This window comes from Borostomias antarcticus, assembly GCF_949987555.1.
Source record: "Borostomias antarcticus genome assembly, chromosome: 20".
Classification (NCBI taxonomy): Eukaryota; Metazoa; Chordata; class Actinopteri; order Stomiiformes; family Stomiidae; genus Borostomias; species Borostomias antarcticus.
Window position 1 is genome coordinate 2,742,346 of NC_140253.1, and position 21,111 is coordinate 2,763,456.

General features: G+C 45.0%; 1 protein-coding gene across 1 annotated transcript; it reads left to right on the forward strand.

Moving 5' to 3' along the window:
* Window positions 1-251: 251 nt before the first annotated feature.
* LOC311322379 (hydroperoxide isomerase ALOXE3-like) lies at window positions 252-20,669 on the forward strand (the record flags this gene model as incomplete). The annotated part of the gene is made up of 15 exons (XM_084454445.1): window positions 252-389; window positions 968-1,037; window positions 1,472-1,553; window positions 2,865-2,987; window positions 3,175-3,254; window positions 3,722-3,894; window positions 4,057-4,200; window positions 4,544-4,747; window positions 5,057-5,143; window positions 8,131-8,300; window positions 8,629-8,750; window positions 9,658-9,758; window positions 10,434-10,604; window positions 12,158-12,288; window positions 20,597-20,669. The coding sequence occupies 15 exons, from the start codon at window positions 252-254 to the stop codon at window positions 20,667-20,669; spliced, it is 1,869 nt and encodes a 622-aa protein (XP_084310571.1).
* Between the last annotated feature and the right edge of the window lie 442 nt (window positions 20,670-21,111).

Consider the following 21,111-nt stretch of genomic DNA (forward strand, 5'->3'; position numbering starts at 1 on the left):
ACGTTGCTTGACTTGATTGATTGCTTGATTGATTGATTTAAAGATGAAATACTTTGTTTTATTCAGTGACGTTCATTTTCATCGTCTTCATCAGTATTTTGTGACTCTTGTTTTACTTGTACGGTAGGCCATAGTATACTTTATATTACTTTAAGATTCTTTAATTTCAATCTTGTGGAAGCAGCCACTTCAGTTGAAATAGACACATTGGATATATTGTCACAAATGTTTATATTCTTAGGAGAGTCATCATGGTGATCTACAAAGCGACTGTGTTCACTGGAGATATGCTGACTGCTGGCAGCTGGAACAACATGTACCTGCAGCTGATTGGCACTAAAGGCTTCAGTCCTAAACAACACCTGGGAAACAGTGGCTACCGAGACTCAGTGAGTGACCTCGCTACTGTAGGGCGTTTGTGCAACAGAAATAGCATCCAAATAGAGGCCATTTCAAGTAATGTGTTTTCATTACTCTGTAGTGAGTGAGTTAGAGTGGTAATATACAGGTGTGAATGATATTCTGCAGTTTATCATCTTGAACCCCCCCTCCCCCCCACCGCAAACATGTGCTGTACTAAAATTTGCAAATTTGCTCTGTATATTTTCTATTTCCAATGGGCATTATCAACGGGTGGGAAAAATGCCGGGTGGAACATTATAGCGAATTCGGGCTTGTTTTTTAAATAAATATATTTCAGATTTTTATCTCATTTTCACCCAATTTGGTACCCAATCATACTTGACCTCATTTGTCCAATTGTCCCTTGTTACTGTGGAGGATTCATCAGGCAGTCCAGTGGTGGGTGCTTCGTAGAGGCCAGCTAACTGACTCCGACGCCAGACAGGGCCGGCGCGCTGTAGAGCGACGTGCTGTACCCTCATGCCGCCATTAACTTGACCACCATCAGGGAGTGGCAGCCCAATCTGCCCCTCCCTCTGACACCAAACTCCGTTCTCTTCCCCAGGTTGCAGAGTATCAAATCGAATGTAACAACCCCCTGGGCGAGCTTTACCTGATAAAGCTGAACGCAGAGCGTAACCTTCTGTCCTACATATGGCCTTTTTGGCCACTATCTCCAAAAAGTGACTGGTTCTGTAGCAAGGTTAAGGTGACAACGCCAGAGGGAGAGAAGGTTGTGTTCCCCTGCTACAACTGGGTGTCTACTGACAGACCACTGTTCTTCAGAGAATCCACGGGTCAGTGATGGGAGACGCAGCTGTCTCTCTTTCTACTCTCTCCATCCTCAACTTGTGTTTTTGAAACTGTCTTAATCCATGATACACTAATGTTCACGAATTTAAAGACCAGACAGACAACAGATCATTTTGGTTAGACAATAAATTGTGCAGAACAGATGATGAAACGGGAATGAAAAAGTGCTAATGTTGTCCCCCACCAATGATGCACGGTACTGCCCCTTTGTATATAATTCATTCTAATATCCCTCTGTCTTTTCTTTCCTCACAAGCAATGCTAGAGTTCAATGAGACCAAAGAAGACGCTCTGCAGGACAGGAAGGACGAGCTGAAGTATCGCAAAGAGGCTTACAAGTGAGCAACACCTTCTATTGGTTGGATGTGTCACATTACAAGTGAGCAACACGTTCTATTGGTTGGATATGTCTCATTCTATAGCTCTGAAGTTTGTCAAAGTTCAGAGCTATAGAATGAGACATATCCAACCAATAGAACGTGTCATGGTAAGCAGAGAGGAGAAATTACGCAATTGCGAGCTGTCAAGAGGCCACGCCAAATTTTTTGTCACATCACAGAGCCTGCACACTCTGCAAATGATGGAAGGTTGTAACATTATATCAGAGTGACCATCGGTAGTTCACTGGGTCACAGGGGCCAGAGCCATAGTACATAGAAGCTGATCTTAGGATTTTGACAGACACCAACCAGGTTGGCATACTGTACACATTGGAATATTGTAGCTCTAGTAATGTTAGAATAAGACCGTCTCGGGTTACTAAGGTCCTCTGCCTTTACCTTTGTTCACTTTCTCTCTGTGACTGCAGGTGTCACTTGTTCTTATTGAAGGCTTTTGACTGGGATAGACAGTCTTACCCTAGACGAATCTTGCAAAGTAGATGCCGCTAAAAGTATCTGGTGAATGTATAAAATGTAACAGAACCTGAGCTAGTGACGTTGACAGATGATTTGCATTGTACTGCCTGCTCTGGCTCGTTACTGTTAGAGGGGACTGGTGAGATTACATTACATTTTACATTACATTACAGTCATTTAGCAGACGCTTTTATCCAAAGCGACTAACAATAATTGCATTTAACGTAGGAAGAGCCTACTGTACTACTTCTTGCCAGAACTCACAGGTGCATCTTCTTTCTAAAACAAGTGACTTAAGAGCATAATCTAGTGCTGAAGGCAAAGTGCAAGAATCGCAATCTAAAGTACAGTGCAATATAATATCTATATATATATGAGATCTACAGCATTTGTCTCTCTCAACTGCTGGCTGGCTATGTTTGGTGCAGAGCAGAAATAAGGCTTGGTGTACATCAATGGTCTTTCCTCTGGGCCAAGCCTGGCTTGTTGAAGAGAGACGGGCTCCACCCAAGCTGGAGAAGCTCCCTTCTTCTATCTTGGAACATACTGTAGATGCCAGCCTACTGTAGGTCACACGTCACAGTGGGCACCACAGACACCATTTGGAGCTTAAAGAAAGCATTACAGTACTTTACAGTATTTAGTCATTATGTTCCAGTAGGTTGCAGCATGAGCATGGCTGTCATGTTTTAAAGAACACTATGTTCTGTACTGTCACATCAGATGCATGTAGTGCCACATAAAGGCATCATGATGGTTCTGTTTAATTCATGCTCTGGTTTCTGTGTTCAGGTGGAGTGAGTACGGTGATGGACTGCCCCAGTCTGTGAATGCAAAGACCCCGATTTCCCTGCCAAAAGAGGTCCAGTTCTCTTTCACCAAGACAACAGAGTTCCTGCTGACAGCTGCCTCCGTGTAAGTGTTGGACTCGCACATAATAATGTTAATAATTCATTATATTTATAAAGCACATTTCATTCAAGGAAATCTTAAAGTACTGAGAAAATGTAGTACCTGCTACCGATACCCGCTAGTACCTGCTACCAATCACCTGACCTTGGGTCTGCCTGGGGAACTGACTCTCCCGTGCTTGGGCTCTCAGGGGTCCCAATTGGTGGTGGGAGGCTTTGGGGCACAAGTCAAGATGCAGGAATGAGGACAGGGCCAACGTCCAGTTTAGGGGTTTTGCTTTAAGCTCACAAGCATGAAGGCACATGGCCGAAACGTTGTGCCTTATTTATTAAAACTCACCGTGGGAGCTACATACAGTGTGCAGACATTCTCTCTGTCTTGTGTTCATAATACATCTCGCATATGAACTTTATATGAACTGCATACACCGTATGAAAGATAGGAATTGGGGCTTTCAAATTATGTAAATCCTATCTACAAGGCGGTTGTGTTTTTTGTTCTGTAGAGCAATTGAGCTTCAGCTAGAAGGATATTTTTCATCTAAGACACCATGGAAAAGCATGGATGAAATCGCACAAATTTTTCGTGGCAAAAAGACTGAAACCTATGGTAAGAAATGTAACTACCTCACAATAATACATCTTGAAACAAACAGTAGATTGTTTGTTTAATGACACCTGACTCTCTTATTCCAGTGACCTCCAATACGCCCTATGTTCTATTAATTTTGTCTCTAGAATATGTGGAGAAACACTGGAAGGAGGATGAGTTCTTCGCCTACCAGTTCCTGAATGGCATCAACCCAATGCTGATCCAGAGCTGCTCTGAGCTGCCCAAGAACTTTCCTGTCACTGACGACATGGTGGGGACCTCTCTCCAGGGACACGCCAGCCTCCAACAGGAGATCAAGGTTTATTATATTAATTACTTTACTTCACTTGAACAACTAAACAACCATGATAGTATGCAGCCACCCCGAAAGTTCACTCACAGCCAAGTCAATTTTCACGCAGTCAAGAACCCAAATTTAAGCGATCATTTTCATTCAAGAACCTGTTTGACTTTCATACAGAATGGACACATCTTCCTGGTGGACTATAAGCGTTTGGATGGATTGACGGCAAACGTGATCAACGACAAGCAGCAGTATATGGCAGCTCCACTCGTTCTGCTCTACAAAACCCCTGATGACAAACTGATGCCCATTGCCATCCAGGTAATGAAGACCTCATACTGTATGTTCTCAGTTGATCAAATATGTCTTGTCCTGCATATACAGACCTGAGACCTGCTCTTAGACTAAAAACTTAATTCAAGAATCGGCAACAGGAAACATTTTGTAGTCCTTTGATCATATTGTAGTGGACTCTTAGGCTATTCATAATTCACCGGACTGTTCGCACGCACGCACACACACACACACACACACACACACAGAGAACTGTTATTGTTGAAATTCTTGAAATGTCTCATGATTATTTGTAAGAACTGTGCAGGCTTAGCTTGGGTTGAAGAACCTGAAAGGTCATATGACTTTGTTGCCCCCCACCACCCCACAGTTGAAGCAGGAGCCTGGACCACAGAATCCCATCTTCCTCCCCAGCGACTCCGAGTACGACTGGCTGCTGGCCAAGGTCTTTGTGCGGTCTGCAGACTTCGGTGAGCACGAGCTGAACTACCATCTGCTGCGTACTCACTTGATGTCGGAGGTCTTCGCCATGGCAACTCTGCGCAACATGCCAATGGTGCACCCCCTCTACAAGGTAGCTACCGCAAAAAGTACATTTGTGAAACCAAAGATGGTAACGTATTTCTTATTCTAATTCTGCAAGTGGTATTAAAGTATTAATAATAATTCTGCAAGTGTTATTTAAGTAATAATAATAATATTAATAAAAGCACTAATAATAATAATATTAATAATACTATATTCACAAAGCATTTCATTGTGAGACAATCTCTAAGTGCTACTGCACATTGTCAATGGAATCGTAACTGACGAGGATTCATTTTTCAAAGCTTTAAGTAAAGTATTGTTTGCTTTTCATCATTTATTTTCCTGTACTCCACAGCTCCTCATGCCCCACTTCCGCTACACTCTGCAGATCGACACATTGGCTCGAGCTCAGCTGATCAACCCAACTGGCATATTTACTACGGTAAACATATCAGTGGAGGCCGAATATGATTGTATTTCAGCATTATAGTTTCATCCATTGAATTGAATTGAATTGAATTCATTCTTTGATTAAAAACAACACAGACAGGAACATGGACAGACAGACAAATGTGAAAACGCATGGACAGAGAATGACAAGCAATAAACCGTAGAAGCATCAAAGTATAGTGACAAAGAACAATATAAACATTGTGCAATATAATATATAAATAGAATACTATGAACATTGAATAGTGCAATAACAGCTTGAGCAATCATTGAGGTAGTTATTGAAGCCCCCCCTGCCATAGCCGGTAGACAAACATACTCCTGGAGCTTGCTCGATCGCCTTGTTGAGAGGGGTCAGGGAAGAATTTTTACAGCTCACTTATCTGGCCCCCGGGTGATTACTGTTTTTTTGCTTCCCTCTGGAATATGTAGAGAGTGGGTCGTATGCCCACCTCCCTTGTTCTCTGTAAAGCGCATTGTGTTGCCTCTGGGTATGAAATGCGCTATACAAATAAAGCTTTGATTGATTGATACGATCATAAAGATGATTGATTGATACGATCATAAAGATCAATTTGTAGGGGCAAAGTATTGTGTAAAGAGATGAGTTTTAAGTCTGGTTTCGAACAATTGAATGGACGTAGCATTTCTTCCACATGATTGTTTATGAGTTCTGGGAACAGTGAGGTAACCAGCATCTTGTGAGTGGAGGGGACAGTGAGGAGAGTAAGGAGTGATAAGGTCCGAAAGATATGAAGCGGCCTGACCAATCAGAGATTTATAGGTTAACAGTGGGACCTTGAAATCAGATCTAGCTTGGATAGGTAACCTGTGAAGGGACTTGAGAACCAGAGTGATGTGATCAAATTTTTGGTACGAGTGAGGATTCTTGCAGCAGTATTTTATACAAGTTGTAACTTTTTAGTAGTGTGTACGGGTAGGCCAGAAAAAAGGACATTGCAATAATCAAGTCTGGATGACACGAACGCATGGATCAGGGTTTCGGCATCAGCAGTGGTTATCATCAAACGGATCTTGGAAATGTTGAATGAAAGAAGTCTGTTTTGGAGATATCTTGAATGCGAGCATTTAAGGATAGACTGGAGTCTAGGAGGATGCCCAGGTTTTTAACCGTAGTGCTAGAGGTAATTGCAATCATTTAAGGTGAGATTGAGGTCTGCATGACAAGGGAGTTTGTTCTTGGGGCCAACAACAAGCAGCTCAATTTTATTTGGGTTAAGTTTTAGGAAGTTGTGGGACATCCAACTTGTGACAGCGTGTATACAGGATTCAAGATTAATGATTTGTGAATGGTCATCGGGAGTGAGCGGTATGTAAATTTGAGTGTTGTCTGCATAACAATGAAATTGAATACCATAGCGACAGAGAATGGATCCAAGAGGAAGCATGTATAAGGAGAAAAGCAGCGGGCCAAGAACCGATCCCTGTGGAACGCCAAAGTTTACTGTAGAGTGAACAGACAAAGAGTTTTTATATGAGACACACTGAGTTCTGTTATGCCGGGCTCACACTACAGGATATTTAAAATCCTAACAAATTTCGAAATCGGGTTACATCACACACATACGGAGAATCTTAACAGATATTCTTCTTGCGCATCTCAAACAAGCACACACAGCAAGATTTGAAAATAACGGCTCAGCACACACTACAGGATCTTATCGTGCCCGAGGGAGCAACGAACCACTGGTCTCGCCGTCTCACTTGTAAAGTCAGGACGTAATAATCTTAAATATCAAACTTGTTTGATATTATCGGGGCCACCCCGATGGGTCTGCGAGCCGATCGGGAGGTATAAGATTGGATCTGTAAACCCCTCACATTACAAGATAATCTGGACCGATCATCGGCCCCGACCAACGTTCCAGACCAGATTTCTCCTCCGATTGTCGGAAGGGGTGAATCAGGGATAAATCGGCCCAAAAATCCTGTAGTCTGAGCCCGGCATTAGTTAAGTCAGAGATGAACCAAGATCGAGAGTCGCTGATGCCGAGGTGGATCGACTGTGTCTAATGCTGAACTGGGATCAAGCAGGACAAGGAGAGATGATGAGCCAGAGTCAGAGCTAATGAGTAGATCATTTACCACTTCAGTGAAGGCAGTTTCAGTGCGGTGAAATGACCTAAAGCCAGATTGATATGGCTCAAAGAGATTATTAGAGTTGAGATAATCGGTCAATTGTTTGAAAACTACTTTTTCCAGAAATTTGGAGAGGAATGGAAGGTTGGAGATAGGTCTGTAGTTGTCAAGAACATCGGGGTCAAGAGTTGGTTTCTTAAGCAGTGGTTTAACAACAGCAGATTTGAAAGAGGGCACAACCCCAGAAGAGAGAGAGGTGTTCATAATGTTAAGAAGATAGGGGCCAAGTATAGACAGAAGTTCCTCGACGAGTTTAGCAGGGAGAGGGTCAGATGGGCAAGTCGTAGAGTTGGCAGAGAGTACCAGACAAGAGAGGGTTTCCAAGGACACTGTATTAAACTGAGAGAAAGTGGCGGTGGTCTCTATCATGTTGGGTTGGTGTCCAGTGGGAGGTTCAGCGGAAAGTTTGGCGGCCTCAGTGGGTAGAGAACTGATAATCAGATTTCTGATATTGTCGATTTTGTTGTTAAAGAAATGAAGAAACTGAGAGGCAGTGAAAGGAGAGTTCGCTATAGGCGGAGGTTTACGCGTAAGTTTGGCTACTGTGTCAAAAAGGAACCTAGGATTGCCTTTATTGGTATTAACAATAGTTGAGAAATAGAGAGCATCATTCTGTACAAAACTAAGCTGTTGTGCCATTCTAATCGAGCGCCCTCTTGTTTGGAGGTGCGCCACTTCTGTTCCAGCCTCCTACACACCAGTTTTTGAAGACATAGCTTATTTCAGTTACATTAATGGTAAATCAAGTCTTTTGCATCTAATGTTTGTTGGGATTATTCTACCCTTCAAAAATGTAAAATACCTTTGTTAACTTTGTAGTACTTTGCTGTTGGAGGCAAAGCGATGCTACCGTATCTGCATAGAGCAGTATCCACACTGACCTACAGCTCCCTCTGCATCAAAGAAGACATCGCTGCCCGCGGCCTGGACTCCATACCCAACTTCTACTACAGGGACGATGGAGTCGTGCTGTGGGACATGATCCACAGGTGAGGTAGAGAAGGGTTGTGTGGGACCTGTATGATGTGGACTCTTAGCCCTATTCTCAGGCACAGTACGTACTGTAACTCAAATGAGCTGGGCGCCAATGCCTCTCCTGACGACATATTTCTGTAGTTTGAATCCCTCTCGACAAAATGTTAAAAATGTATGGTGTACCATCTTTTCTCAATCTAGGTTCAAACCTAATAGGTATTTTTACCCTTAAGAATAGACACTACTGTAAATGGCCTGTAGAATAGACTTAAAGTTCAATGTTGTATATTTTGCTGCACTACAAGTTGTAATAATGACAATGTCCTTTGTGATTTTGCATAGTTTCGTCGAGGGAGTGGTTAATTACTACTACACCGCCGACTCTGATGTCCAAAGAGACACTGAGCTGCAGAACTGGATCCACGAAGTCTTTCTCTATGGCTTCCTGGCCAATGAGGATGCAGGTCAGGGCTGTGTCCTCTTCCCTGTTTACTTTTCCTGACTGAGCTAACATGCACACCCATCTAGTCTGACTCACAGGATGTAGGTTTGTGAGATAAGTGTCTCATTGGTGCCGCCCAATTCCCCAACACTATTTTGCATCATGTACTGCATTAAACAATTTGCATTTAAGAAACAAGCTTAGTGCTGCCCAAGATGATTGTAATTAGTTTAAAGATTTTTCCCCCCCCTATTTCAGAATGATATGTTAAAGCCAGACCTTTCTCCAGCTCTGGCACAGCACTAAAATGAAGTGTGGAGATAGGTCTGGCTACACTAGACTAATGTGAACCCAATTATAGCAGGGTGAAGCATACCCAGATAGCAAGCGGATCTGGGCCATATACAGGCCAGATATGGCCCTTGTGGCTTAGTTCCGGCCCATATATTGCCCAGAATTATTACGTATCCGCTTGCTATCTGGGTAAGTTCTATATGCTGCTGTCACCTGGGTGGGAGACAAGTCAGCAGTTATCATCAATTCAATGTTTGTCAATGGGTGCGTTAAGAAGCTGAGCGCTCAGTCAGCGATCATCAGAATTCACTTAACGGGTTGCTCAGTTATGCTCAGACTGATCTGCTCAGAGCACATGTGAGCAGTTTTGAACTATGATCTGTTTGAGCCGAACACCACGTCATAATTATCATCACCTGAGCAAAAAAAAGCAAGGGGCGCGTTTTGGCTTGGGAATCGTTGGGACGCTGCTTGCTAATCACACATGATTGACAACAGGTGAAAAGTTCTCATCTCCTAGCAACTCAGCGCTCGGTTAGAGTAGACCGTTAAGTGGTTTTAAAAACCGCTCAGCGCTTAAAGTGAGCATTCTAAGAGTGAGCGCTCAGCTACTTACTCAGCCCAATGTCATCCAGGTATCCCTCAATCGTTTGAAACTGTGACAGAGGTGATCAAGTTCCTCACCATGGTGATCTTCACAGCATCAGCCCAACATGCTGCTGTTAACAATGGCCAGGTATGACATCATCTCCTACCAAATCATCAGTGACCAAAGCATCAGTGACATCACAAAGCTAACCTTTCCCAGATGTATTCTACACTGGGAGCCAAAGTATGTCAATTAAGCAATAAACCACGAGAGGCCGTGTGTTATAGTGATTTTATAACAGTTAGGGGGCGTTGTTAGGCACGACGCGAAGCTATAAAAGTTATAAAATCACTATAACACACGGCCTCGAGTGATTTATTGCTTTTATACAACGGTTACTACAGCTATTAGTGTAAAATAAACACACAGCAATGTAAAATATTAACATTTATTCAAAACGAAGCATCATTCCCTCAATTCCGCCGCACAAAATAGTTCCCCTAACAAAAGGGTTGCCAAGCAACAACAACAACAACAACAACTACAATGCATTGGATCAAATGGGAGGCACGTTAATACTGAAAATGGAACGATATGCGGTCTCAGGTGTGTGTTACAAAGTATTTTAACACGGCTTCCAGACAATCAGAATCAAGAACCAGAACTAACCGTTGTATAATGCACAATAGGTCTTTGGCTCTCATACATTCATTGCCTGTTCGTTCAATTTTATCGTCATGACATTAGACTGGGTGTTTGTTTTGCGCACTAAATAATTCTTTCTAATGATTATTTTGTTCTTACTTTTAAAAATTTCGCTAGTTTGATTTCGATGGCTGGATGCCCAACTCCCCAGTGTCCCTGCAACAGCCTCCTCCCACCACCAAGGGTAAATCTACAGAGAACACCTTGCTCGCCACCTTCCCTGACGTCAATGTGACGGCACATGGCATCGCCACGGTGTATCTCCTGAGCAGGCAGTCCACTGACTATGTGAGTACATGAGGACTTGCACTTGAATCTTGAATTTTAAAGAAACATTTGTTTTTTTGGGGTTAAAAAGAAAGATGGTAGTGCTACTTATAGTATAGCGGAACACGTACTGTAACACTCCCAACAACCCAAATTTAAGTGTAGTTTTCATAGTATCACTGAAAATCAAAAGGTATGTCATTGAAGTTGGGTGGCTAACTCATGTTGCATCACTGGACATCTCCAAAGTATTCCTGTATGGATTCGATCCAATTCATCTTGCTCTAATATATCATTACCAGCCAAAATAGAAATAGGGAATACACAGAGAGACGTCCCCATATTTATAAGGGCGCTGTCATGTCAAAATGTGTCCGATTGACAATGTCTGGGGTGATGCAATGGTTCGTGAGTAGCGTTCACACGTTTGATTGCAGTGTATTTCAAAAGCATAATCTTCGTGTAGAACATAACTTCAAGGAGGCCAAAAACCATCGAATCAACAATTTATTGAGCATGCCTAACATAGGGCCGAATCTCTAGGCAATACTGAATTCTCACAGAAGGGCTGCAGCCTTTATCCTGGCTTCTGGCCAGGTATCACATGACAAACAAATTTGCATACAAGGAATGTTCATTTAACACAGATTTATGGTCAACTGATCTTCTGATTGGTCAATGAGCCCCCCCTTCGGACACAGGGGCTGCTTGAGTCCTCCTAGAATCATGTTACAAACTGTAGGCTACTGACTTCAGAGGCGACCATTTGCTATCTTATTGACTCAAGACAGGACAAAGGAATGCTGACTCAGGGACATCTGTTCTAACTCACATGTTAAACTCCTTAATTTAACACAGTTCCTACTATAAGTGAAGTTTATTCATTATTCTAATAAAATGATTACTACATGAGAGTAATACAGGTGTGATTAATTGTATACAGTATAAAAATATACTACATGATCACCACTGACTACTGGGCTAGCTATAAAAATGCATGCGCAATTCGCAAACGTAGAAACCAAATCTGTCCATGGAAAAAAAAAAAATTTCAGCAGATATCTTAGTTACAACAAGACTGAGCTAGGAAGGAAGTTTTGTGTGTATATATGTGTAGTATTTATTCAGTTTGGGAACCTCACAACGTTACAAAGCATTACTAACATGAATGCTAACGTTACTTTAGCTCATGCTGGAGCTAATGCTTTGTAACATCATGGGATTCCCAAACTGAATGCATACTAACGTTACACATTTGGGGCCCTATTTTGGTGAATCCGACTGTAAAGGTGAGGACCCTGGCACTTTAAGGACTGGCCAACGCAATTTTGTTAATTTCAAAACTGAGGACGATAGCGCACAGCATTTGGCAACCCGGACACAATTTGTCATGAGAGTACCAGTTATAGTTTTTCAATAGCAGAACATCCAGCCAGAATGCCGCATTGAGGAGGAATGCCACTCGTTCATCTTTCTTACCGTATAAAGGACAAACATTTACGTATCTGTTGATGAATTATAATCCACTGATTATACAGTAAAGTAACAATGTAGTATCTCCCTCACCTCCTCAGGTTGCCTTGGGAGACTTCACGGAGGAGCAGTTCACTGAGAAGGAAATCCTGGGGTTAATCAAACACTTCCAGACGGACCTGGAGGTGTTCCATTACAGAGTCAAAGCCAGGAACGTCAAACTCCCGCTATCGTACATATATCTTAATCCAGAGAATGTGGAGAACAGTGTAGCTATCTGAAATGTGTCACAAGGGTACATGACTTTCATGGGATTATAACAGATATGATGTAATGGTATTTTACCATATAAGGGCTTTTGTTGTTGACTGTCTTTATCAAATTGTTAGTATTGTTTCTTATTACTCCTGGTGGTGCCTCGGACCAGGCTAAAGACTAAGTGTGTGTCACGATGCTAACTTAAGAGTACTGAGTTTAAGTACAGGACGCTGAGCATAGGAGCCAAAAACAAACTTGCTTTAATCCAAAAGAAGGTCCCACAAAGGGTAACAAAGGTACAGGAGTCTCCTAGAAACATATGAGGCTCGAATGCATGGCAAAACACAGACACCTCTTAAATACAGGTGCATGCAATCAGCAACCAAACAGGTGAACCCACTTAGGGTGAGCCAAGCCCAAATCAGTCCACAAAATCCAAGTACGGTGCACTCTGCCGCCATCTGCTGGACATCTTGGGACACTATGGCGCAGTGCTGACAGTGCCCCCCTCCCGACGACCACCTCCAGGTGGGCCAGGTTTGAGAGGGTGGGCGCGGTGAAAGGCGCGGATGAGGCCAGGATCCAGGACGTGCCGGGAGGGCACCCATGAGCGCTCCTCCGGGCCGTAGCCCTCCCAGTCTATCAGGTACTGGAGGCCCCGCCCCCACCGCCGGGAATCCAGCAGCCTCCGGACGGTGTAGACCGGGCCACCAGCGATGACCCGCGGAGGGGGCGGCAGCGGGGCAGGCCTGGACAAGGGTGAGGAGAATAGAGGTTTCAATAAGGAGACATGGAACACCGGTCTCACCCGGAGAGTCCTAGGAAGTTTGAGTTTGTAAGCCACCGGGTTAACCCTCCTCTCCACAGGAAACGGGCCGATGAACCGGGGAGTGAACTTGGTGGCTGTGCGCAGAGGCAGGTTCTTGGTGGAGAGCCACACTTTCTGTCCAGGGCGGAACGTCGGGGTAGGCCGTCTCCTGCGATTGGCCTGGATTCGATGGCGTTCGGTGGTGCGCGTAAGCGCAGCACGGGCCTTTTTCCAGGCCTGGCGGCACCTGGCCACAGCAGCATCCGCAGAGGGGACCGCAGACTCGGACTGTTGAGAGGGAAAAAACGGTGGGACAAATCCATACTGAACCTCAAAAGGGGACATACCGGTGGATGACCCACTCAGTTGGTTGTGGGCGATTTCAGCCCACACCAGCTTCCGACTCCAGGCACCCGGATTGGATGAGACCATACAGCGCAAGTATTTCTCCAGTTCCTGGTTCACACGTTCCGTCTGTCCATTACTCTCGGGATGATAGCCTGAAGAAAGACTGACAGATGTTTCAAACAAGGACCAAAATGCACACCAATACTTGGACATGAATTGGGGGCCTCTATCAGAGACAATGTCACTTGGGATGCCATGGTAACGCACCACCTCCCGGACCACCACATCGGCGGTTTCCTTCGCTGAAGGCAGCTTAGGTAAAGGGACAAAGTGGGCAGCTTTAGAGAACCGGTCCACGATTACAAAAATCACAGTGTTGCCATCAGAAGGTGGTAGGCCTGTGATGAAATCCATCGAAATGTGGGACCATGGTCGATATGGGACCGGCAGGGGGTGAAGCAGGCCTGCCGGGGCTTGGTTCCCTGACTTCTGTGTAGCACAGACTGTACATGCGTGGACATATTCCTCAATGTCGCTTCTCATGCGCGGCCACCAAAAGTGGCGGCTAACTAGCTCTACCGTGCGGGCAGTCCCCGGATGCCCCGTCACTGGTGAGTCATGCCCCCACTGTAGAACATCAGAGCGGGCGTTGAGTGGGACATACAGATGGCCCAGGGGTACTCCACCAGGACCCGGATCCTCCTCTTGCGCACGCCGGATGGCGTCCTCCAGGGCAAGCGTCACCTGTCCCACCACACAGCTGGGGGGAATGATGCACTCGGGGACAGGGTCAGTAACATCAATGTCATACTGTCGTGATAAGGCATCAGCCTTGGCGTTCTTGGTTCCGGGGCGAAACGTGATGATAAACCTGAATCGGGTGAAAAACAGAGCCCACCTGGCTTGTCGGGGGTTCAGGCGTTTGGCTCCACGGATGTACTGGAGGTTTTTATGATCCGTGATGACAGTGAATGGGTGGCGTGCTCCTTCTAGCCAGTGTCTCCATTCCTCAAGCGCCCGTAGGATGGCCAACAGCTCCCTGTCACCGGCGTCGTAGTTCCTTTCAGCGTCACTGAGCTTGCGAGAGAAAAAGGCACACGGGTGAGTCTTATTGTCCATACCTGACTTCTGGGAAAGCACGGCTCCAACTCCAGAACCGGACGCGTCCACCTCCAATACAAACGGTAGGGTAGGGTCAGGATGCCTCAGCAGGGGAGCCGACGTGAACTGAGCCTTGAGGTGCTCGAATGCCGCTTGTGCCTCTGGGGTCCATCTGAGTTTGGTCGGTGCTCCACGGGTCACTGCTGTGATGGGTGCTACAATGGAGCTGAAACCTCGGATGAAACGACGATAGAAGTTAGCAAATCCCACAAAACGTTGTACCTGTTTGAGAGTGGTAGGAACCGGCCAGTCCAGTACTGCTTGCACCCTGGATTGGTCCATGATCACACCGTCAGGGGAGATGACATACCCCAAAAAGGAGGTGCGTGTAACATGGAACTCACACTTCTCTAGTTTGACAAACAGCTGATTGTCCAGTAACCGCTGTAGGACCTGCCGGACGTGCTGACGATGTTCTGTAAGGGACTTGGAGAAGATGAGCACATCATCGAGGTAAACAAACACACTGCGGTTGAGGAAGTCTCTGAGCACGTCGTTTAAAAAGGCTTGGAACACAGCGGGTGCATTAGTCAGACCAAACGGCATCACATAGTATTCATAATGTCCACTAGGGGTGCTAAATGCAGTCTTCCACTCATCATTCTCTCTGATGCGGACCAAATGGTAAGCGTTCCGCAGGTCTAGTTTGGTGAACACTGTAGCTCCTCCAAGGAGGTCAAAAGCAGAAGACATGAGTGGCAACGGATATTTGTTTTTCACTGTGATGTTGTTCAGTGCTCGGTAGTCTATGCATGGTCGTAGACCACCATCTTTCTTGGGTACAAAGAAGAATCCTGCTGACACGGGTGAGGTCGAGGGCTTAATAAGCCCATTGGTAAGGGACTCACTAATGTAATCCTCCATGGCCTGAGTCTCTGGGACGGAGAGAGGGTACAGTCGTCCCCGGGGGGGAATAGTGTTAGGCAACAGGTCAATGGCACAGTCATAAGATCTGTGAGGGGGTAGTTCTGTAGCTCTAGTCTTACTAAACACTTCAGCTAAGTCATGATACTCGGCAGGGACTGAAGTGAGCTCAGGAGATGAACAGGCAGCGGAACACTCCATCACAGGTGTAAAATGATTGGCTGAAACACACTCTGAGCTCCATGACAAAATTGCCCCAGTGGACCAATTGATTAGGGGGTTGTGCTTCTGGAGCCAGGGAAACCCTAGTACCACCATGTCATGGTGGGATTCGACTAAAGCCAAAGAGATAGTCTCTTTATGTGAACCAATCTGTAGCGATAAGGGGCGCGTCATGTAGTTGATCTTACCGGAGCCTAGGGGTCGTCCGTCGAGTGCCTGTATTCTCACAGGATTGGGAAGAGCCATGACCGGTAGACCGAGGCGTGTGACCAGAGCAGAGTTCATCAGATTCTCCTCTGAACCGGAATCGATCAGCACAGTGATTGGGATGTTCTCAGGGTTCTCTGGGGTCCAGGTGAGTTGAGCACTCAGGGATAGGCGCTTAGCTGGGTTGGGGGACTGAGATCGGACCAAACTGCTCACTAAGCTGTCCCCTTCCCCTAATGAGCGTTTTCGTTTCCCTGCAGCTGGGGGCATCGGTCTCTGTAATGACCAGCCTCACCGCAGTAAAGACAGCATCTCTCTCTGCGGCGACGCTCTCTTTCAGCAGGTGTGATGCGGTACCTGCCTATCTCCATAGCCTCCGCTTGAGTGGGCTGAGCAGCGGGAGCTGACGCGCTCTGTGGCGAACACACTTGGGGCTGTGCGGAGTTGGGAAGCCTGCGCTCACGCCTCCTTTCGCGTATGCGCTGATCGAGGCAGATAGAGGTGGTAATGAGCTCATCTAAAGTGGCACCCCACTCCCGACTAGCCAAATCATCTTTGACCGCCTCAGACAGGCCGTTATAAAAAGTGGTCAAAAGTGCTTCATTGTTCCATTTACTCTCAGCTGCCAAGGTGCGGAATTCTATAGCATACTCAGAAACGGCTCTGGCCCCTTGGTGGAGCGTGCTGATGCGGCGTGCTGCTTCTCTGCCACTCACAGGATGGTTGAAAACCTGGCGTAGTGCTTTAGAGAACTCTGCTGCATTAGCACAAAGTGGGGAACTAGCCTCCCACAGGGCAGTAGCCCACACTAGAGCTTTACCTGAGAGCAGAGAAATCATAAAAGCGACCTTAGCTCTTTCTGAGGGGAACTGATCTGGCTGCATAACAAAAAACAGGTCACATTGAGTCAAAAATCCCTGACAGGTCTCTGGGATGCCATCATACCGCTCCGGTTTCTGAAGGAATGTCTTGCCGCCTGGGGGGTTCTGTTGATGCATTTGCTGTGTTATCCAGGTCTGGATCTGCTGGATTGAGGATCCTTGGGTCTTCAAAGCTCCGAGCACTTGGGATAGGCTGATGTCCGCTCCTTCAGCGCCTGTTAAACTCATGTTGATGATTCGAGCCTACTGTCACGATGCTAACTTAAGAGTACTGAGTTTAAGTACAGGACGCTGAGCATAGGAGCCAAAAACAAACTTGCTTTAATCCAAAAGAAGGTCCCACAAAGGGTAACAAAGGTACAGGAGTCTCCTAGAAACATATGAGGCTCGAATGCATGGCAAAACACAGACACCTCTTAAATACAGGTGCATGCAATCAGCAACCAAACAGGTGAACCCACTTAGGGTGAGCCAAGCCCAAATCAGTCCACAAAATCCAAGTACGGTGCACTCTGCCGCCATCTGCTGGACATCTTGGGACACTATGGCGCAGTGCTGACAGTGTGACTGAGCCTTTGGGGTGACAGCCCCTAGGCTCTGGAATGCCCTACCCAGGACCTGAGAGCCTTAACTTCTGAGAACTCTTTTAAAAAACTCTTGAAGACTCACCTGTTCAGACAGGCTTTTGCTGATCTATAGCCCAACTATTAACCCCCCCCCCCCCCATGTTGTCATGTTTTTTGCACATGTGATCTGTATGTTTATTTTTAATCTCCACTGTAAAGCACTCTGTGCACTCGTGCTGAGAAGAGCGCTATATAAATAAAGTTTTACTTACTCACTTACTTATTCCTTCCATTATGTTTAGTTGGTAGATGAATCACCTATCAAACGTCAAACTAGGACATAAACACTAAACAAGACAATTAAAGAGTTGCTATCAATGGCTTGTCATTGTTTTGGGTATACCTCAGAGAACTTCAATCCTGCATCAATGAAATTTCGTCTAACCTCTTAATCTGAAATGATGGGTAGATATGATGAATACATTTATAGCAAGGTGAGTTCCCAAGCAGTTTACTGAAATAATGCTAGTTGGTGGACCAAGTGCAGATCCTTCTTAGCAAGTTATTCTGACCATGTTAACTAATGCTTATTTAGGGTAAGTTTCTAATGTTAATTAATACCTTAGTTAAGGTTAGGGTTAGGGTTAGGCGAGTTAACCTTACTTAACATAAATAACATTAGTAAATGGTTAATAGAGACATTGGTTAACTGTTAATGCTTAATAATATATTAACTAATGCTTATTAATGTACCCTTATTGTAAAGTGTTACCATCATAATAATAGTAGTAATAATAATAACAATAACAATAGTAATAATAATAATAATAATAATAATAATAATAATAACAATAATAATAATAACAATAATAATAATAAACACTTACAGGTCGAAGTACATAGTTCTAGAGCCATGGATTTAAACACTGTGACTGGAGGAAATACCTCAAGCTTTAGAGTCTTCTGTATAAGGAGCACCATGGAAAAAACAGTCCTTCCTTATCTCACTGCCCTGACTGCATTCTCCTCCCTCCTCCCCTCTAAATGGAAAAAGGTCTGTCCCCTTTCTCTGCCTTGTGATTCTGATCTTGCACATTGCAAACCAATGTGGGCTGTGGTGAATTACCAGATATGGGCTCTTTTAAGTGAATAAAGTAGGCTTGTGTGCAGGGCTGTATGCTCTGAAGAGTCATATGGGCAGCATATCATATCATTTACATATAGGCATACTTTATCTCTCACATGTACAGTAGAGTAGGCTATGTGAACTGAAAATATGTGTAGTATGAGTCTGATATACGCCTAGGGGTGCCGACTCCTACACATTCACCGTGAGACACACACACCGCCATTACATGGATATACTTGGCTTGCGCTGGATTTTAAATTTCTTCTACAGGCCTCCGAACTACACCAAAGTGATCTTGGTGAGTGAAACGTCTTATAATATTCCGTAAATAAGGTCCAGGTTGTCAAAAACGAGCATTCTCCTTTAAGCCCCAGGGCCCAACGGCGTGAAGGGCCCACAGCTCGCTGCGGGCGTCCTGCGTTCCTTGGAGCGGACTCTGAGGTGGCTCAAGTTCAAAGCTCCGCTTATATAAGCGCGATTCGATTGACGTTTTATGCGAATTAAGTTATATCGAATTAAAAATGCCTTATGGAAACAGTAAAATTCGATTAAAAATCATGAAAATCGACAAAAACTTTGTACTGTCGATCTCATCAGATTTTCTCTTGTTCGATAAAAGTCTTTTGTGATAAATGCTTTATCTGCTTTAAAGCTCTAGATGGAAACGCACGTTCACCGGCTTTATTCGCATTCATATTTTTTGCGATCCTCACACAGTTCGATTGACAAGTGGATGGAAACATGGCTTGTTGACTGGAGTATTTACATACCGTGATTTGATTAGCTGGTGATTTGACTGGCTGCTTGAGTGAAGTTTTGTGAGCGACTTCGACTTGAGAGACGACATAATAGCCAAAGATGTCAATAGCCATGTTTAGCCATGAGGAAGTGTTGGTAGATGTCATGAACAAGGAGCTGCATGGGCTGCTTCGTCTTAAGTAATCATACGTATACTGTGTTAGAGATAGTGTGTATGCAGCCCATAGCCTACAGCTCCTCATTGCCTACAGTCCTGTACATACTTTATTCACTTAAAAGAGCTCATGCTGTGTATTTATTTCATAGCCCACAGCCCTGATAGCATTCATGATGTTTATCTACCAGCTAAACTCCTTCATCCATGCCTTCTTCCTCATGAGACCTTCTGGCTGGATGTTCTGCCATTGGAAAACTAACAAAAGTGACACCCATAAAAAGTGGGGACATCTCCCTGTGTATTCCCCTATTTCTATTTTGGCTAGTAGTCAGAGAGTAACGGTATATTAGAGCAGGATGAATTGGATTTATAACCCATATGTACAGTGTACTTTGGAGGTGTTCAATGATGCAAAATGACTGTGTGAGCCACCCAACTTCAATGACATACCTTTTGATTTTCAGGGATACTACGGTTATGTCCAAGACCCTCCCTATGTCTTCCCTGCCCACTATAAGAAGGTAAGAGTGTGGCAGCAGGGCTAGGAAGGCCTGGTTAGTTATGAGTCAAATCCCATACATATGTGTTTTTGCATGTCTATTAGTGGGTCCATGGTACTGTAGCGCTGGAAATCCTGGGTCGTACTGATTGAGTGGGGGTGTGCCTGCTATGAGTCCGTGAGTGGGTGTGGTCTAGAGGGTGCGCATACTGTAGCCTGAAGAGTGGAAGCGCCAGGTGAGTGAGGAGGCGAGTGTGCGACGAACCGGTGTGTGAGTGGCAGCCATTGGCAGCCCGACACTCGGAGTGAATTCCCATTTCGTTTCACTTCATTATTCGGTCTGAACAGGCTCCCATTGCAGCGGCTTTCCGGGATGGGCGTTGTCTAAGGTGTCCTCAGCGATTAGTTTGTCCCTTAACCAATCACGTTGTGCAGCTTAATACAAAGGGTGCATTCAAAGGATGCTGATTGGCCTGGTTGGGATTCCAACCAAGAGATCACTCTGGATGAGAGCCTTTCTGGGCCCTGAATCGCATTTCGAAGATTCAAAAGCCATCGGGGCATGCTAGGAGGCACTGGCTAGCTCACTAAACTTCCCTAGTGAAGACTATGTGGGCTGGTTTCTGCCCAGGATTGGCAATAGGCCTTTAAGAACTTGTGTCCTTAAACCCAACTGAACAGACTGAAAGGATGGGGCAGGCCGAAGACGATGGACCTGCTGGAGATGCAGAGAGGAGGACGCCAGGGCTGTTGACGGTTCAGGTAGGCTACCCTCCTCCTTTCAGCTGCTATCTGTTGGTTGCCGGCAAATGTATGGTTTTGTATAACTGTGACAGGGGTATAATACACCCCGATCAACATCCAACAACCATCCAGTTCTATTAATACATCCATGGGTTAAATAGAGTTTGCTAGGGGCTTGAGCTAGTTGGTTTGGATGTCAAATGTTAGCCGGTCCAGCTGGTCAAGCTAACTTTGAATTGTTTGTAGCGTCCTAACTAATGCTGGTGGCACATGACTAGCCGTCTTTTGGCATAACTAGTTTAGTGCTACACAGCTAAGCTAATGTTAGCGAGCTCTGCTGGCTATCACTAGTTAGGGAATCCCTTGCTACAAATATTCATGCCTGTTCTAGTTTTTCAACTAGATTTGATCTTGATTAGTGCTAGTAGCCATGCAAACTGCTTTGCAGATCA